General features: G+C 44.3%; 1 protein-coding gene across 4 annotated transcripts in view; it reads right to left on the bottom strand.

Annotated features, from left to right (window-relative positions):
- Positions 1–15,254, bottom strand: part of SLC66A2 (solute carrier family 66 member 2) — a 74,595-nt gene that overhangs the window by 56,938 nt on the left and 2,403 nt on the right. For 3 of the 4 annotated variants that reach the window (XM_057424242.1, XM_057424244.1, XM_057424245.1), the window contains exons 1-2: positions 5,049–5,158; positions 4,249–4,603 (exon numbers count right to left, since the gene is read on the bottom strand). In XM_057424242.1, the coding sequence (XP_057280225.1) occupies positions 4,249–4,451 (203 nt within the window). In that variant the 5' untranslated portion in view covers positions 4,452–4,603; positions 5,049–5,158. Of the gene's footprint in view, positions 1–4,248; positions 4,604–5,048; positions 5,159–15,254 lie in introns of those variants that run through there. The other variant, XM_057424243.1, reaches the window with a different exon arrangement.

Below are 15,254 nucleotides of genomic sequence, written 5' to 3'. Positions count from 1 at the left end.
GCCAGCCCACAGCTTCAAAACAGCCTAGGACAGCTTATCCAAGGTGATCAACCACCTCAAAAGCCACCTCATCATTAAGACTGTATCCAAGTATCCCTTGGATATTTTAGTAACCAGTCTTAAACAAGAAATCAGAGCAGACTCTAGCAAGTACAGTAAGACACTGCCTAACAAAAATGGTAACGAAGTGTTCTATTAAAAATGCAGAAAGGAAACAATTTATATCAGATTTTCCAGGGCATGCCAGACATCTTCATATGTATCAGAACTACGAAAGTGTTGAGCTCTGCACTGCCTCTTTTGCTTTACCCACAGCAAACCTTCTCTAGGCTCACCAACCCAGAAACTGAAATGAGTGGAGAGCAAGAAACAATGACCTATGGGGTCTGGAGAAGACAGACAGGAGAAGCAGTACTGACAGGGGCAGGACTAGGACAAAGAATCAGATAATACCAACCATAACTCATGACAAGCAGCTACACTGGCACCCCAAAATAAATGCTGCTTTGAAGTGTTACATAAAAATATAACAATAAATTATTACTAAAAAATGAAGTTAATGTAATATCAAGTCTACTCATAGCACAAAATCTACTTTTCACACTGCTAAGTGGAAACCTCATTGTGTGATGCTGTGAACACAGTCTACTTTTTAAACTAGGTTTTTTCCAGACTCCTCTTTAAAAGGACCAAAGACTTCACACACAGGCAACACACTGAGCTACAAGTTTGCAGTCAAGCTTCTACTTTCTTTTTTCTAAACAAAAGTCTTGTATGCATAAACAAAGCAAAGTGGAATCATGCCCATTGCTATCCATATGCAGTTTCCATTCTTGCAGACCAGTGCTCTCCCACTACTTTTCCACAAAATTCTGGCATATAACTCATTGTTGGAACACAGAAACACACATTAGCGAAAGCAGAAATCTCTCTTCAAGGATGATACTTTTGAGACATTGTGTAACAGAGGAGCATGAAAAAATTATTTAATAGATAACGTGTCACTGTCATTGCCAGTAAACAGAAGTTCTTTGAGCACACCCTGAAACTAAGGCATTAGGTGGAAGACAAGGAGCAGAGGCATTGCACTGAATCCTCTTGACTTTAAAAGATGGCTTACCATTGCAGACAAATTAATTGGAAGAAGAAAATTTGTGAAAACAGGTAATGAAACAGGACTGTTATCCTTGATCTCTTGTTTATTTGGTTACTGTCACAGCGCAATACACCAGCTGCAACATTACTGACACATAAAACATGCCAAGAAGATTAGATAGCAAATACTCTATTTGGAGGGGAGATGAAAGGTCAAACTTCACTCAGTGCAAAACAGGACATTAAAATAAAAAAATACCACCCCCCACCCCCCCCGAGATAACTATGGACAGGTGTAGTAACATATGGAATCTGACAATTCACAAATAGGAAATGAGGGAATTACCCCCATAACTGAGGTGAACAAAGTACAATAGGGCCATTTGGGAAAGCTAGGCCTGCGTCTGTTAGGAGTGACAGAGATACAGCAAGACTGGCACTACTCAGGAATGAAAACCATGGCATAAAAGGCAGCAACTGTCTGTTCCTGTTGCCTATGGATCTGAAATACTAACATTCCACAAGAATTTATGAGATTCATGGAAAATCTGGAAGTAACAACAGAAACAAATTACAGAAATGTCTCTGAAGTAAAAAAAAAAAAAAAAAAAAGACAAAACCAAACCATTACCAAAAAAAAAAAAAAAAAAAAAAGCACCAAGCTATAGGAAATAATTAAGGCCTGAAAAAGAACACTATTAGAACATGAAAGTTTTTAAAGCCTGCCACTTTAAGTACTTATTTTTGGATCAGGGTGGAGGGAAGTCTGGGGGGATGAATCTGGCATAATTCATACACTTAATAACCAGGGATAATGAAGAGAAACAAATAAACCAATTGAAAACAGCAGCTATATTTCAGTAAAGTTTTCAGATGACAGACTTTGATTAAGGTCTGGACTGGTTTGCTAAATGAAAGGAGAAGTAGTGTTATCAACTGGTACTTCAGAAGTCAGACTGCAGAAAAATTGTACACAAACAAAATTACCTGTAGGACTCTTCTGTTCCAGCACAAGAATGGATCATATTATTTAATAAACAATCATTAAAAGTAAAAACTTCCAATTTCTTCCACTGAATATTACATAGACAATTAAAATCATTCTGCTGTTTTTGTCAAATTATCTAAAGTGCTGTGCCCCGGATGTCATCAGCCATAGGTGACATTAAACAGCGAACACAAAAATTGAACTGCCAATATGCTCATGAATGCATTCTAATCATGTTCACAGAAATCAGAGGCTCTTGCTCTGCTATTTTCCCTTAATCATCCATACGCCCAAGGATAACACCCACCCTTAGCTGATGTTTTCATGACTTACTGGTGTTTATAGGGATGCCTAATCTTTTTAAGTAAAGAAACAAACTATTCTCTCTCAAGGAACACTGGATTATCATTATACAAGTCTTAGATCTTCCAGTTCAATAGAACTAGAAAGAGACAATTCATTGTAAGTACAGAAATAAAAGTTCTGCAGGCCCCTACCTGCAACATTTCACCATTGAAACGGCTGTATCACAAGCCAGCAGCACACCTTCCACACTACCCCTCTGTGCACATGCTGCATCAACCCATTCTATCCCATCACCGAGCTCCAAGATGACCAGACCCTACAGAGAGTATGCCTCAGAGAGTGATACTATTATGTGGCTTAAATACTCACACTAAACACACCAAAAAAAAACCAAAACAAAACACATAATCCTATCAATATAACTCAGTTCTATTGCAAAAAAAATGACAAATCTTTTAACGTTAACATAAATTTTAACTTTTCATTACTCATAGTATTTATTCTTTTGCTCATCTCTTAATTACATACACTTAAAGTTAATTCAAATTAAAGACCTTTCAGTTCTTCAACAGTCCAATCCTCATTTCGGAGATGTAGTCGCCTGGGTTACCTAGAAACCATCAGCAGCTCTGTTCAGATACAAATCATTTGTATATTTCAACTACCTCCAGTGAAACAGAAAATAGACAATATCTGTTCCTCAAATTGTTAAGTCGGGCTTTTTGCTTCTCCTCCCCAGGCCAGTTCCCCTACTTCCCTTCTGCTCTCTGCTTTCTCCAACAGCTGCTTCATACACTTCTCCCCAGGAAAACATAAATTCAATACAACAAGGAGCTCTGATCTAGCTATGACTCCTCAGTTTGACTGCCAGTGGTGGAGATCCCCTGTTCTCTCCCCTCCAGCACAGGACTTATATGTTACATTTTGCTGCAGAAGAATCCAGGAAGCAACTTATACTTAAGGAATCAGAGGAGCTTTAAAAAGAAAGTGGAAACCAACAAAATGACATAGCCTGTACCTATCAGTTCTCTGTGGACTACAACACAGTATTTTGTAGTCAAAAAAGTCTTAGAGTAACTGTCCTTAGTTGCAGTAATTTCCCAGACCATTTTATCTCTTTTTTCAAGTACATTCCCAGTGTTGTAGCATCTATACTATGAGAAGTAATAAGGAATATAAGTTAATAAAATTAATTCATGGAAGTCATGCCCCCAATAACATTTTCTTTGCCCAGCAGCACAAGACCTAAATACGGAAGCAAACTTGCTTTTAAATATTGAAAATGGTTTTAAAAACAAAAAGGATTACTCTGAAAGATAGCCCACTTTTTGCCTGCTTATCAAATAATGGATATTTCCTTTTGTAGTTACGCAAGGAGATTTAGAAGTGAACCCCCTCTGAAGCCAGGTGGCATCAGGGAAAATGCAAGGACATATGGCAAATATCACAGTGACGTTAATACCAACTAGATGCTACAACAAATGTGCAGGACCAGGGTCCTCATTCTGAGAAGAGAGCAGGAAAGGCAAAGGAAATATCAAATACAGTCAGCAAGGAAAAAAAAAAAAAAACTGATTAAGAATAATCTTCTTTATCAACAAATTAAAAAGTTACATCTTGCAATCAAAGCACTAATAATCAAATCTGGCAAGGGTAACAGACAGGACTCTTAAGACCAGGTTATTTTATCCAACACAGATTCATCCACTTATGTATGGACAGACAGTATTTTGATCTTCAAGAGCGCTGTCAAAGCACGTAAACCACATTATTTCCCCAAATACTGCAATTCAAAGCATTGTAACTAGCAAGCAAGAACCTTTAGGACCAACAGACAGACACACACAAAACCAACTTACCAAAACAGTATCCGCAAAATGTTTGCGACCAGTAGCACTAGGCAGACGTAGGTGGAGAAACCCTCAACGTTCTGTGTCCGGCGGATGTCTCTGTACTGGGGAATGTAGGGCACCACGCCGCCGAACACCATGGCCCCCGCAGCACCCCACGACACCAGCTGCTGCATTGGGACCAGCAGCCACTCCAAGCCACCCGCCTCCATGGCGGGAGGAAGCGGGGAGGCTGCCCCGGGGGGTGTCACGCTGAAGGCTCGCCTCCCGCTGCAGTTCTCCGGCGGAGGTCGGCTTTAGCCACGGGCGGGCTCCCGGGCGGGATGCGGCACCATGTCTGCTCCCTCTCTCGCAGGGCCGGCACCTGGGGAAAGGAACGGGGCGTGAGCCTGGCTCGACCGCGGGGCTGCTCCAGCCGCTCCCCGCCAACAGCACGGCACTACCGCACCCCGACCACCGCCCTGCCACGGGCGGGCCGGGGACACCTCTGCTCTGTCGCCCAACCTGCCGAGACGCTCCCGCCCTCACCCGAGCTCCCCACAGGGGAACCCCGGCTCTGCTACGGCTCGGGCGCGACAGCCGCCCCCGCCGCTGAGGCGACCTCCGCCAACGGCCGGGTTGAGGTGGGCACGGACACACGCCCCGTCCGCCGACGCGCACACACGCCCGCCCCTAACCGGCTGCCAGGCGTTTCTCTGAGGGGGCCTCCCTCCCCAGCTCGCCGGGGGCTCCCCGCCGCGCCCCGCTCAACCGGAGCCACTCGAACGCACACGCCCGCCCGCCCGGCACCGCCGCGCCCGCCTCCCCACCTGCTCCGGCCACCGCCATGCCCCCTCCGCCCACCACCGGTCCTCAACTAGGGGCGACGGACCGGCGGCGGCGGGCCCCGGGCGGTCCGTGACGCCACAATGACCAGCCATGCCATCCGCCAATGAGTGACGGGGCCGCCCCGTCGATTCGGCGCGCGCGCGCCACGCTGCCGGTGGCTGCGGGCGCGGGATGTAGGGCTAGCGGAGCCCTGGTGACCGGGCACGGTTCCGGCCCCGCCGCCGCTACCCGGGCCATGACTGCTCGGCCGCCGTCACCGGTGCGTCTGTCGCGGGCACGCACCGGACAGCGAGCCGGTTGCCCCGGGATGGCGGAGGACGTACCTGGGGAGCCTTCCTTCCGCACCCTGTTCTTAAACGCTGTCCCAGACCTCGCTCCCCTGTCTCTGACTTGTTCCTTTTGCTTGAAAGTTACGGGAAACTCTGTCACGCCTCATGGAAATCACTTCTCAGTGGCTCTCAAAATTGCAGCCGCTCCTTAACTGTATCCAACAGCTGCAATTGACACATCTTCCTGAACAGAGAGGGGTTATTTCCCTGCAATGGTACAGATAAGGGTGGCAGGGGGCGGGAAATCTCGCATTTTCCACCCAAACTGATCAGCAAGTCTTTACTGCTGTTGGCACTGGGCCAGCAGAGTATCACAGAGTGGTTTGTGTTGGAAGGGACCTTAAAGCTCATCCAGTTCCAACCCCCTGCCATGGGCAGGGACACCTTCCACCAGACTGGGTTGCTCCAAGCCGCCGTCCAACCTGGCTTTGAACATTGCCAGGGATGGGGCAGGCACGGCTTCTCTGGGCAACCTGTGCCAGGGCCTCACCACCCTCACAGGGAAGAACTTCTTCCTCAGACCTCATCTCAATCTCCCCTCTGTCAGTTTAAAGCCATTCTCCCTTGTCCTGTCCCTACCTGCCCCTGTCAAAAGTCCCTCTCCAGCTTTCCTGTTGGCCCTTTTAGGCACTGGAAGCTGCTCTGAGGTCTCCCCAGAGCTTCTCCCAGCTCTCTCAGCCTGTCCCATATGGAGGTGCTCCAGCCCTAGGAGCATCCCTGCAGCCCTCCTTTAGGCTCTGCTTGAGCAGAAGTTCAAGTGCTGCATCACAGATATGACAAAGAAGTAGACAGCATGGATGCTGCATCCTCAAAGGGCTGCTTGAGGTGGTGGCAAGCTTCAATGACACTAGATAGTTCATCTGTTCAACCTTACAAGTAGCTGCGCAACAGTCTTCAAATCTTGTTCTTTGGACTCTCTGTAACACTTTGATGTATGTGTATATGCTCCTGCTGCTCATGCAACAGGTGAGAAATGAGGTGGGGTTTCCTGCAACTGAATGGTGTATTATTTTGTGTGGCATATCAGCAACTGTAAACATTTGTTTTGAGTCTTGAATGGAAAGGAGCTGAATTAAAAACAGAAATCAGTATTTGTTTCAGGGCTTCCAAAGCCTTTTACTTCTGCATAGCAGCATCTCACTCAGCCGCAATCATTTCTGCCACCTGGCAAGTTTTTATTGTGTACATGCAGCAGAAGAACCTGCACATTACTGCAGAGTGTATTTTTCAAAGACCAATTTTGGGGTACTATCACACAAATATCCAAAACACCCTCCTACACCAATGAGGTGGCCATTGATAACATTAGGATTCATCTTTCCTACAGGGAAGCAGTAGCTCCACTTTGTTTCACAGACCTGAAGGTTTGTTAAAAATACACAGTGGAAGTCTTTAATTCTGATTTTTGGCTGAGGAGCCTGAAGTTCTTGATTTCAGAGCATCTGGCTCATTTAGAGAGAGTATAACAATCAAAGTATGTATAAACTGCATCATTTAAAACATTTTATTATTTAATGGCTCATATTCCAGATATCACTTGTGCATTGTTATAATCACATAGTTATGTCAACTTCTTATCCAAAACTTCTTGAGAGCTCTTGCCACATTATTTTTCTTTAAACACATAGGTCTAAACAAGCCTCAGGCTGAAAATAAGTGTACCGCCGATTAGGAAGCCAACTTCCGTTCCTGTAAATCTAAATGTTTTGAGAAAACATTGAGAAATCATCTTGAGAAAATAGAGATTTTAAAGTAATGGCTACCTACATAGAAGAAACTGCCCAGGCTGACACCAGTTCTCCAGGTTAGCTTCCAGAATAATTCCAGGATACTTCTAAGTCTATGTGATAACAATTTTCATACAATATTAAGATTCTAAAGTACTCAGCTGGAAACAGACAACTGCCTTTCATTGGGTTGTTCACTCTGACTTGAAATTGTAAGGGTAAAGATGCTGAACTACAGCAGTGCAGCATGTTACTGTGTGAATGTAGTAGTTCAGCTTTAGTCAGTGAAAAATGTCCATTGATGTAAGATAAACTGACTAGTGATACCAGACACTTGGTGGGGGAGGAATGACAGGTTGGCTTGAACTCCTCCAGCTGAGCAACTGCACAAAAGCTTGTGTCAGCATTAGGGAGGGACCTTTTGGGTCTCAGAATACTCTAAGCAGCCCGGGGCCAATTTCTTTGGCATCGATGACATCCTAAAGTGTTCACTGATTTCAGCAGAATATATAACCAAGCACACAGAATATCCAACTGTAACAGACCCAGCAAAACTCTAGTAGGAGGGTCCCCTGGAGAAAATTTATCTAAAGTTTAAGCTGTAACAGGTGGCTGAACAGAGTCTTGACTCATGCAGGAAAACTTCTGCAGGTCTGAGTGCAGCCAGATAAGAATGCTTCGCCTTGTGAAGCTTGACATCAAACTAATTTTCAATGTACTTAGTAACTGAGAGGGAGCTCAGAAGGACCACTTCCTCGGTGCAAAATCAGACCTACCATAGAAGCAGTACTGCTTCACTGCCAGACAGTAATCCTTTGGTTCCGAGTGAGAAAATGAACAGGTGCATTTATTTTTCCACATGGACTGGCAAAATTCCCCTTTACAAAAAAAACAAAAATCTCCATTTGTGTCATGGTGTGCCTCCTCACAAGCCATAACCACCAGTGCAGCTTGTGATGGCTGCATCCAGCTTACTCTGGACTTGGGGACGGACAGCAACATGGTAGCCAAGGACTGCCTGGAATGGTGACCAGAGGTCTTGCTGGTATGCAGATATGGCTGTAAGTCAAACATCATACTTTATAAATAGTGGACAGACAAGGGCCTGTGGAGCTCTCCTGCACAGCAGTGGGCTCCACGCCAGGATCTCCCCTGGAGTAGGGACACATCTCAAGGTTACTCCTCAAGGTTGAGAGGTTCCTTGGCTCAACAGATTCTTGGTAAGTGATTAACAGCATGCTAAACTTTGAAATCATAGCTAAGTGATACAAAGGGTTGATTGCACATATATACCCTTCAGATATAAACCTGAGAGTAAGTCTGGAAGTAGGTGCACTTAGACTCCTCTCTGAGGAGTTTAGAAAGCAAAGAAGTCTTTTCTGACCTTCATGACCCAATGCAAGAGCCTCCCTGACAGTTTTGTGTGACCCTGTCCTCTATTCAGTAAATAATCAAGTGTACCTTGCCACTGAATCTTGTGAAACCACACTCACCATTTAACTTTGTTAACTCACTGGTTTATATCAATAAAGTACATTGATGCTTCTCTCTTATGAGTGAAGTGCATGACTTCATTTGCGACAATTTGGTATAATTTAACTACCTGTTCAGAAAACAGAAGCAGATGGTACGTTTCACACCAGGTCTTTGAAGACTAATATTGATCTTTTCATGACAGCTGCTGTAAGAGAACTGAAATGGAGTATGTGAGCAGCTCTAGCCACATAGTTCCAAACTAGGTCCTAGCAGTTAACATTTTGGTGACAGCATAGTCCTTAAACCTCCAAGAACTTTGATTTATTAAGAAATCTGGTAAGATAATACCAGTTAAGAAATGTTCCTATGTCATCTTTGTATACAGTTTAAGCAAGCTGAAAGGGGTGAGCGGATATGGCATGTTTACAAATGCATTTTATGTATATAAATATTTAATGTATATATTTATATAAATATATATATAAGGTTTTGTTTTGCAGTTAAGTCCACTGAATTAGAAGAAGCAGAGCACAATTGCAGAGCCATATTCCTAGTAGAAGAACACTAGGTTAAACAGGACACAGGAATCAACCACCCAAGTTTTAACACTGAAGCCTTAGCTGCCTCTTTGCAGCAGGAGGAGGGCTGTTGGTACTTCACTTGTAGCAAAAATAGGAGATTGCTGAATGTCTTCTAACCAGTCTGTTGTCCTGTCAATTGATTTTGAAAGATGAGTATTAAAATTATTTTATATTCTATATACCAGAAATGCTGTTGCACTGAAGCAAGCATAGGAAGAATTCCCTGCAAGATGTAGGCTAAAGACATTTCAGATAACCTTTAAGTCACTCCTTGAACGCATTGTATCATAAATGTTGTCATAAGGATCATGTGAATTCCTAAGTAGCCAAATTCCCTTCAAATATCACATTATATCTCACTGTACAACTACAAACCTAGTAAAATCAAAAAGAAGTCTTCACCATGCTGCTCATGGAAAAAGTAAATGGGTCTTAAGTACCTTGAAATTGGCTATTCCTACCAAGATGTATTATCACTAAATCATCATCCTCTTCTCTCCACTTTTGATTTTCTAAAGCAACCCTACTACACTGGTGAGCCCCTGTCTTTGCAACTAATGGACAAAATCAAGCTCAGGAGGTATTGTTCTGTGGGTGACGGGATAGAAAATGGATCCAGGTGTTATCGCCTTGGTCCCGCTTAAGCCTTGGTGAAGAAAACACCAGGTATTAATGCCCTGATCGGGCCTAAGCCTTGGGAACTGTAAAGAGAACAATGAAGGGTAAAGATCGGTTAGCAAAACAAAGCAGGCAGTTTGCAAGATAAAGCAGGATGTGCATCTCAAAGACAGACCAAACAATGTGAATATTTGTAACCCTTAGTAGTTTTGCTAAATCGGGATGATAAGGGAGTAAAAGAGTGGAAAGTTACTGCTTAGCACTTAGTAGACTATAAAAGGGATGGGACAAGAAATAAAGGTCTTCAAATTTCACCAGAACTGGAGTCCGTCTTTGATACACCATATTGTTCTATCGCACATAGTTGATTCTACAATCTTCACCAGTTTATCTTCAGCACTGGTCTTTATAAACAGAGCAGTGAGTATGGAGCATGCAATGGAACTCCCTCTCCACTTCCAAGGGGGACCTCTGACAAACGTGCCCAGTCTCCAAGCTTATCTCTTAGCTCTGCACCAGGGACTGGGAACCAGGATCATGCAGGCTGAGCTGCTTAGACTGCTTTCTGTACCTAGGCTGCTACCATCTCCAAAGACAAATGAAGAAAAAGTCCCAAATGAAACATGACAGTGAAGCACAAAACCTGAGAGCTGGCAGAGATACATGAACCATTCTTCATTACAGCTTTGAAAAACAAACAAGGTTCAGGTGAGTGGAGAAATAAATAACGACATTATCACACAAGACAAGAAGTTGAACTGGAACTGCTTAACCGACACCCTGTTCTTCTGTCAAACAGGTCCAGCTGACTACAACTGTTTATCTCCCATATGCTCTTCATATGCCATATTGCATTGCCGCAGGGTCACCTCAGCAAGCTGGTTCCAGCAGAGGAGCCTGCAGGCAGCTGATGCTCAGCACCAGCCATCTGCACATCCCTGCCCATGTCTAACATTGCAGGCAAAAGTTCTCCTGTCAACAACCTTAAGGAGCTGTTTTCTCATAAGAAAATATATATTAGTTTGAAGGACCAGAAATGAGAAACATCTCCAGAGATGGGATCTGCACAGTGTGCCATGGGAAAATTCATTCAGGTTCTATCCAGTGCTGAACCAATGCATGATGCCCATCATTGTGGCATAAGGTTTACTCACCATCTACATTCTTTTTATTTTATTTTATTAAAAAGGCTGTTAAGTATACCTGCACCATAGAATCATAGAACGGTTAGGGTTGGAAACAACCTTAAGATCATCTAGTTCCAACTCCCCTGCCATGGGCAGGGATGCCTCACCATAGACCATGTTGCCCAAGGCTATGTCCAGGTATCTTCCTCTCTCCCACACTTCACTCCTCCCTGGGTCAGCATATTCACTAATTACAGGATCACTGCATTCAGCAAGAAGCTGCTGATACTGGGAAGTAAGATGAAAAAGAGGGACTGTCTTAGGCTGACCCCAAACAACACTGAAGCCCTCACCTAGTCACTCACTCACATCCCCCCCAGCAGTATTGAGGGAGAGAATCAGGAGGGTGAAACAGGGAAAAAACCCAAACTCTTGGGTTGAGATAAAGTCAGGTTAATAAGGGAAGAAACACAACACAAATGAGTGAGGCAAAGGCAATCACTCACCACCTCCTACCAGCAGACCAATGCAGAGCCAATCTCCAAGCAACAGCTATTTTGGAAGAAACTACACTACCCTGCAGCCCATTTTTATTGCTAAGTGTGATGTAGCATGGTCTGGCATGTCCCTTTGGTTAGTTGGGGTCAGTTATCCTGGCTGTTTCCCCTCTCACCCCCTTGCCCATTCTTAGCCTATTTGCTTCTCTGTTTTGAGAAACAGAGCTGGCCTTGATGCTGTGTAAACACTGTTCAGCGATACCTCAAACACTGGTGCACTATCATGTCACAAATCAAACACAGCACCATACAGGCTGCTATGGAGAGAGTTAACTCCATCACGGCCAGACCCAGCACAGGGAGGGGAAATGTAATTTGGGAAATCTTTAAACTGGCTTTATCTCTGAAGCACAAGTGAGGGTGCAAGTGCAACGTCTTAAGTCTCACCAGAACTATCCCTAGCCTTCCTGATTCATTTTGTCTCCCTCTTGATGAAGCTGTGGGGTGGCTTGGAAGCAGAGAAAACAAAAATGACAAAGAAACTATAGCTTCAGCATGATTCAGAATACTACCATGTGATCTGAGGTCAGCAGCCTTACAGCACCCAAACTAGTCTTTCTTTCTCTGTTCCAGGATAAGGCCAAAGTGTGTCAGGTGACATTTACACACTGGTTTGCTTCTGTTAAGCTCAGCATCTGTGGTACCCTTAAGAACAACTTCTACGCATCAGAACGGAACAAAAACAAATTTACGCTGCCCTTACCAGGAGCCAAAGGGGAGGGAAGGGGAAACAAAGCCCAACTTTATTGCATGAGTAACACTCGAGTCCAAGATAGTAATCTAGATGAGACAGACACAAACATTGCAGTCTGATTTTTCTGAAACCCCAAGGAGCTGCAGTTACAGGTCCTTTTTGACTAATGGAACATTGATCCCAGAGAAGAGCTGAACATACTCACATGTCCTCTGAGCCACTTGAGCAAGCACCAAAAGTGCTTTAAACACATCCCCTTCTGATCTGGAGTCCCACTAGCCCTTGTCACTGAAGCCCTTCCTCTGCCTGTGGAGGCCCAAATCTCCACTGCTCTTCTGCCCAGGTGACACTTGTGCCAGCTTATTGCTGGCAGCATCCCTTGGCACTCTCCAGTCCCTCTATGTCCTTGTCATTTCAAATGCCTTTTGCCAGGCACACTTGGAATATGCACCCACAAGACTCCTGCTGGCAAACACCACATTTAGTACTAAACAGAGTAGGGGTGGGAGGGCCTCCTACAGCAGCCAAGCTGCATAGAATACCTGTCATACTCTCAGCACCCACCCTCTGCCACAAATGTCTCGCAGAAGAAAGCAACTGAATCAGGCAGACCACTGTCAGCAAAGGTTTCAGTCTTAAAAGCGTATTTGCAAAGGATCTCTGTTTCAGACAAAAAAGCACAAGATTTTTCTCCCAACAAAAATAGCTGAAGAATCAGATTTCCACATCCTTGGGGTTTGTATTAGTGTCATTGCTCACTGATTCAGACCTTGCTATTAAGGGTATATATTGTTTATCCTACACGTGACGTTCCCAAGAGTTGTTTCCCGTATTTGCCCAAATCCACCCATGTTTCCTGCAACCACAGTAAGTGGTAAGTTGGTAATTCAAAGTGAATTTAAAATGTACCTGAAACACTCTGCTTGTCTTCTCTGGGATAAATTATCTCTGAAGCATGAACATAGTGCAGTTTGCTCACAGAAAACTTTCGCCACGGTTCTTTACAGCTTCTGAAAAGCAAAACATGCATCTTCAAAGGAAGAACTCCTTTGCCCAGCTTCTAGCACAGGCTCTTTCACCAAATTTTGTAGAAAATCACTCTCTCCATCACACGCCCTGCCACAAGCCACATTTAATCTCTCTGTACAAAACACATTCTGCTCTGGACCATGAGGCACCTGGAAGAGAGCAACACAAAGCTGTAGGACCTAAACACATGGGGTTGGATCACTGTCCTTGTGCTGCCCTGTCTTGCCCTCACAGGAGAGGCAGGCAGAGCCTTGCCTCTTACACGCTGTGATTTCTTCAAGAAAGCTCCACTGTGCACATATGGCACTGAGCATAAAGAGTAAGACTGCAGGGTGATTTGAATGCAGCCTCTAGATCCAGTGTCAGGCATGCCACCAGTGAGCTACAAGGATGGAGAAACAGACCCTGTTCCCTTTTCCACTGGTGACACACACCTCCAGCTCCCTCCTGTAGCCCTTTAGGAGGGGAACTCCTCCAACTCCATTGCCCAAAGGCTGTAAGGAGCAAGGCTGGGGCAGAAAGCAGCATGGGAAGTAGCACCTCTTACCAGCCATGCCTGGGAAACAGATTTCTGGATTGCCATATAATAATTCCATCAACAGCAGGTAGAGAGGTGATTTCACACAGCCACAATTTACACACAACTCTTCAGAGAGCAAAAGGAAGCCATCACACCACCCTTTGTAGTCAAAGCCGTTCTGCTCCTCCTACATTTTATCCTCAATGCAGAACACTAAAGGGAAAACTATACCCTGTTTTCTGTTACAGGTACTTAGTGATAACATGATATCCGTGGTACACCCAAGGAACTTCTGATAAGGAATATCCTTAACCCTGTCAGTTTTATTTATGGAGAAACTTGCAGAAAGAGGCTGACAGAACAAGTTTCATAATATGAGAATTGGTGAGCAACAGTCCCAGAAAGCAGCTCATTCACTGAACGCAGAGCACCTTGATCAGGGATCAGGTTTCCTGACCGCTGGAATTACCCTTTTCTCTTCAAAGATACAGAGCCTGAAATCTGAACCATGCACAAACACCCAAGCTTTTAATATTCACCTCAAATGACTTGTCTTTCAAAGAAGCACTAGGGTGTTCAGGCACCATTGACCCGAACGCCCTTTCCCCATGCCTGAAGCATTTGCATTCCTTTCACCACATCTTTCTAACCTCTTAAGTAACAGCAACTTGTTACTTCTACTGATGTTACCAGATGAAAGAAAAACGATGTCTTCACCAGTGAGTATTCCAGTGGAACAAGCTTTCAGTGAACTACACTATGCTGAGTCAAGAGAAACAGGTAAATGTTCATAGTTTGCTTGCAAGAGCCATCAGCACCATTTGGGATTCCAGCATATAAAAGCTGATGACTTGGCAAAGCCAGAGGCTTTTTCTGCACATTGTGTCCCTCTGAACAATGACTGCAAAGTGACACAGGAGAAGCTTCTTAAGAGAGAGGGAAAGACCAAGCACAGCATGACTCAAAGACCCAACCCTACAATCTGGTAGCAGAAATACCATGCCTGTGGTGCAAGAACAAGCTTGTACTTAGCCCTTTTTTTCTTTAGAGAAACCTTCTACAATTGACATGGCCCAGGAATACTTGCCTTCTTGTCTCCTTCCATGACTGTATTTCCTGTTTCCTTTCCTGCCACACATGTAATATTAGGGTGTTTCTTCCCCCCCCCGCCGATGTCCTCTCTGTGTCCTCACATCCATTCTAAAGCAGGCCAGAGCTTGGAGTACATGACAAAAGGATTCCTGTCCCCTGCTTTATAAAATCTTACTTGTCAGCAAAGAGAAGAGGGAAGAGACTTTATGTAACATCCAAACAGTAAGAGCAATGCATTTCTGCAAACCAATTCTTTTACCACTCCACACCGCAGGCTTTTACAGCATGGCATTGAATAGTAGTGTCATTGAACTTGGAGCTTAGGACTATAAATATTTAAACATACTTTTACTTCCTGTCCTCCTTCCAGCATTGGAGGGACTGGAATTTCCCTAGGAAAGAGCAAGAGAAACACGCTTTGGGTATCATTTCAGCAT

This window comes from Pezoporus wallicus, unplaced genomic scaffold (genome assembly GCF_028554395.1).
Source record: "Pezoporus wallicus isolate ANWC-B61680 ecotype Strahan unplaced genomic scaffold, APGP_CSIRO_Pwel_v1 contig_5485, whole genome shotgun sequence".
In the NCBI taxonomy this organism is placed as follows: domain Eukaryota; kingdom Metazoa; phylum Chordata; class Aves; order Psittaciformes; family Psittacidae; genus Pezoporus; species Pezoporus wallicus.
Note: the sequence above shows the minus strand (reverse complement) of the source record. Positions and strands in the feature narration are given on the sequence as shown.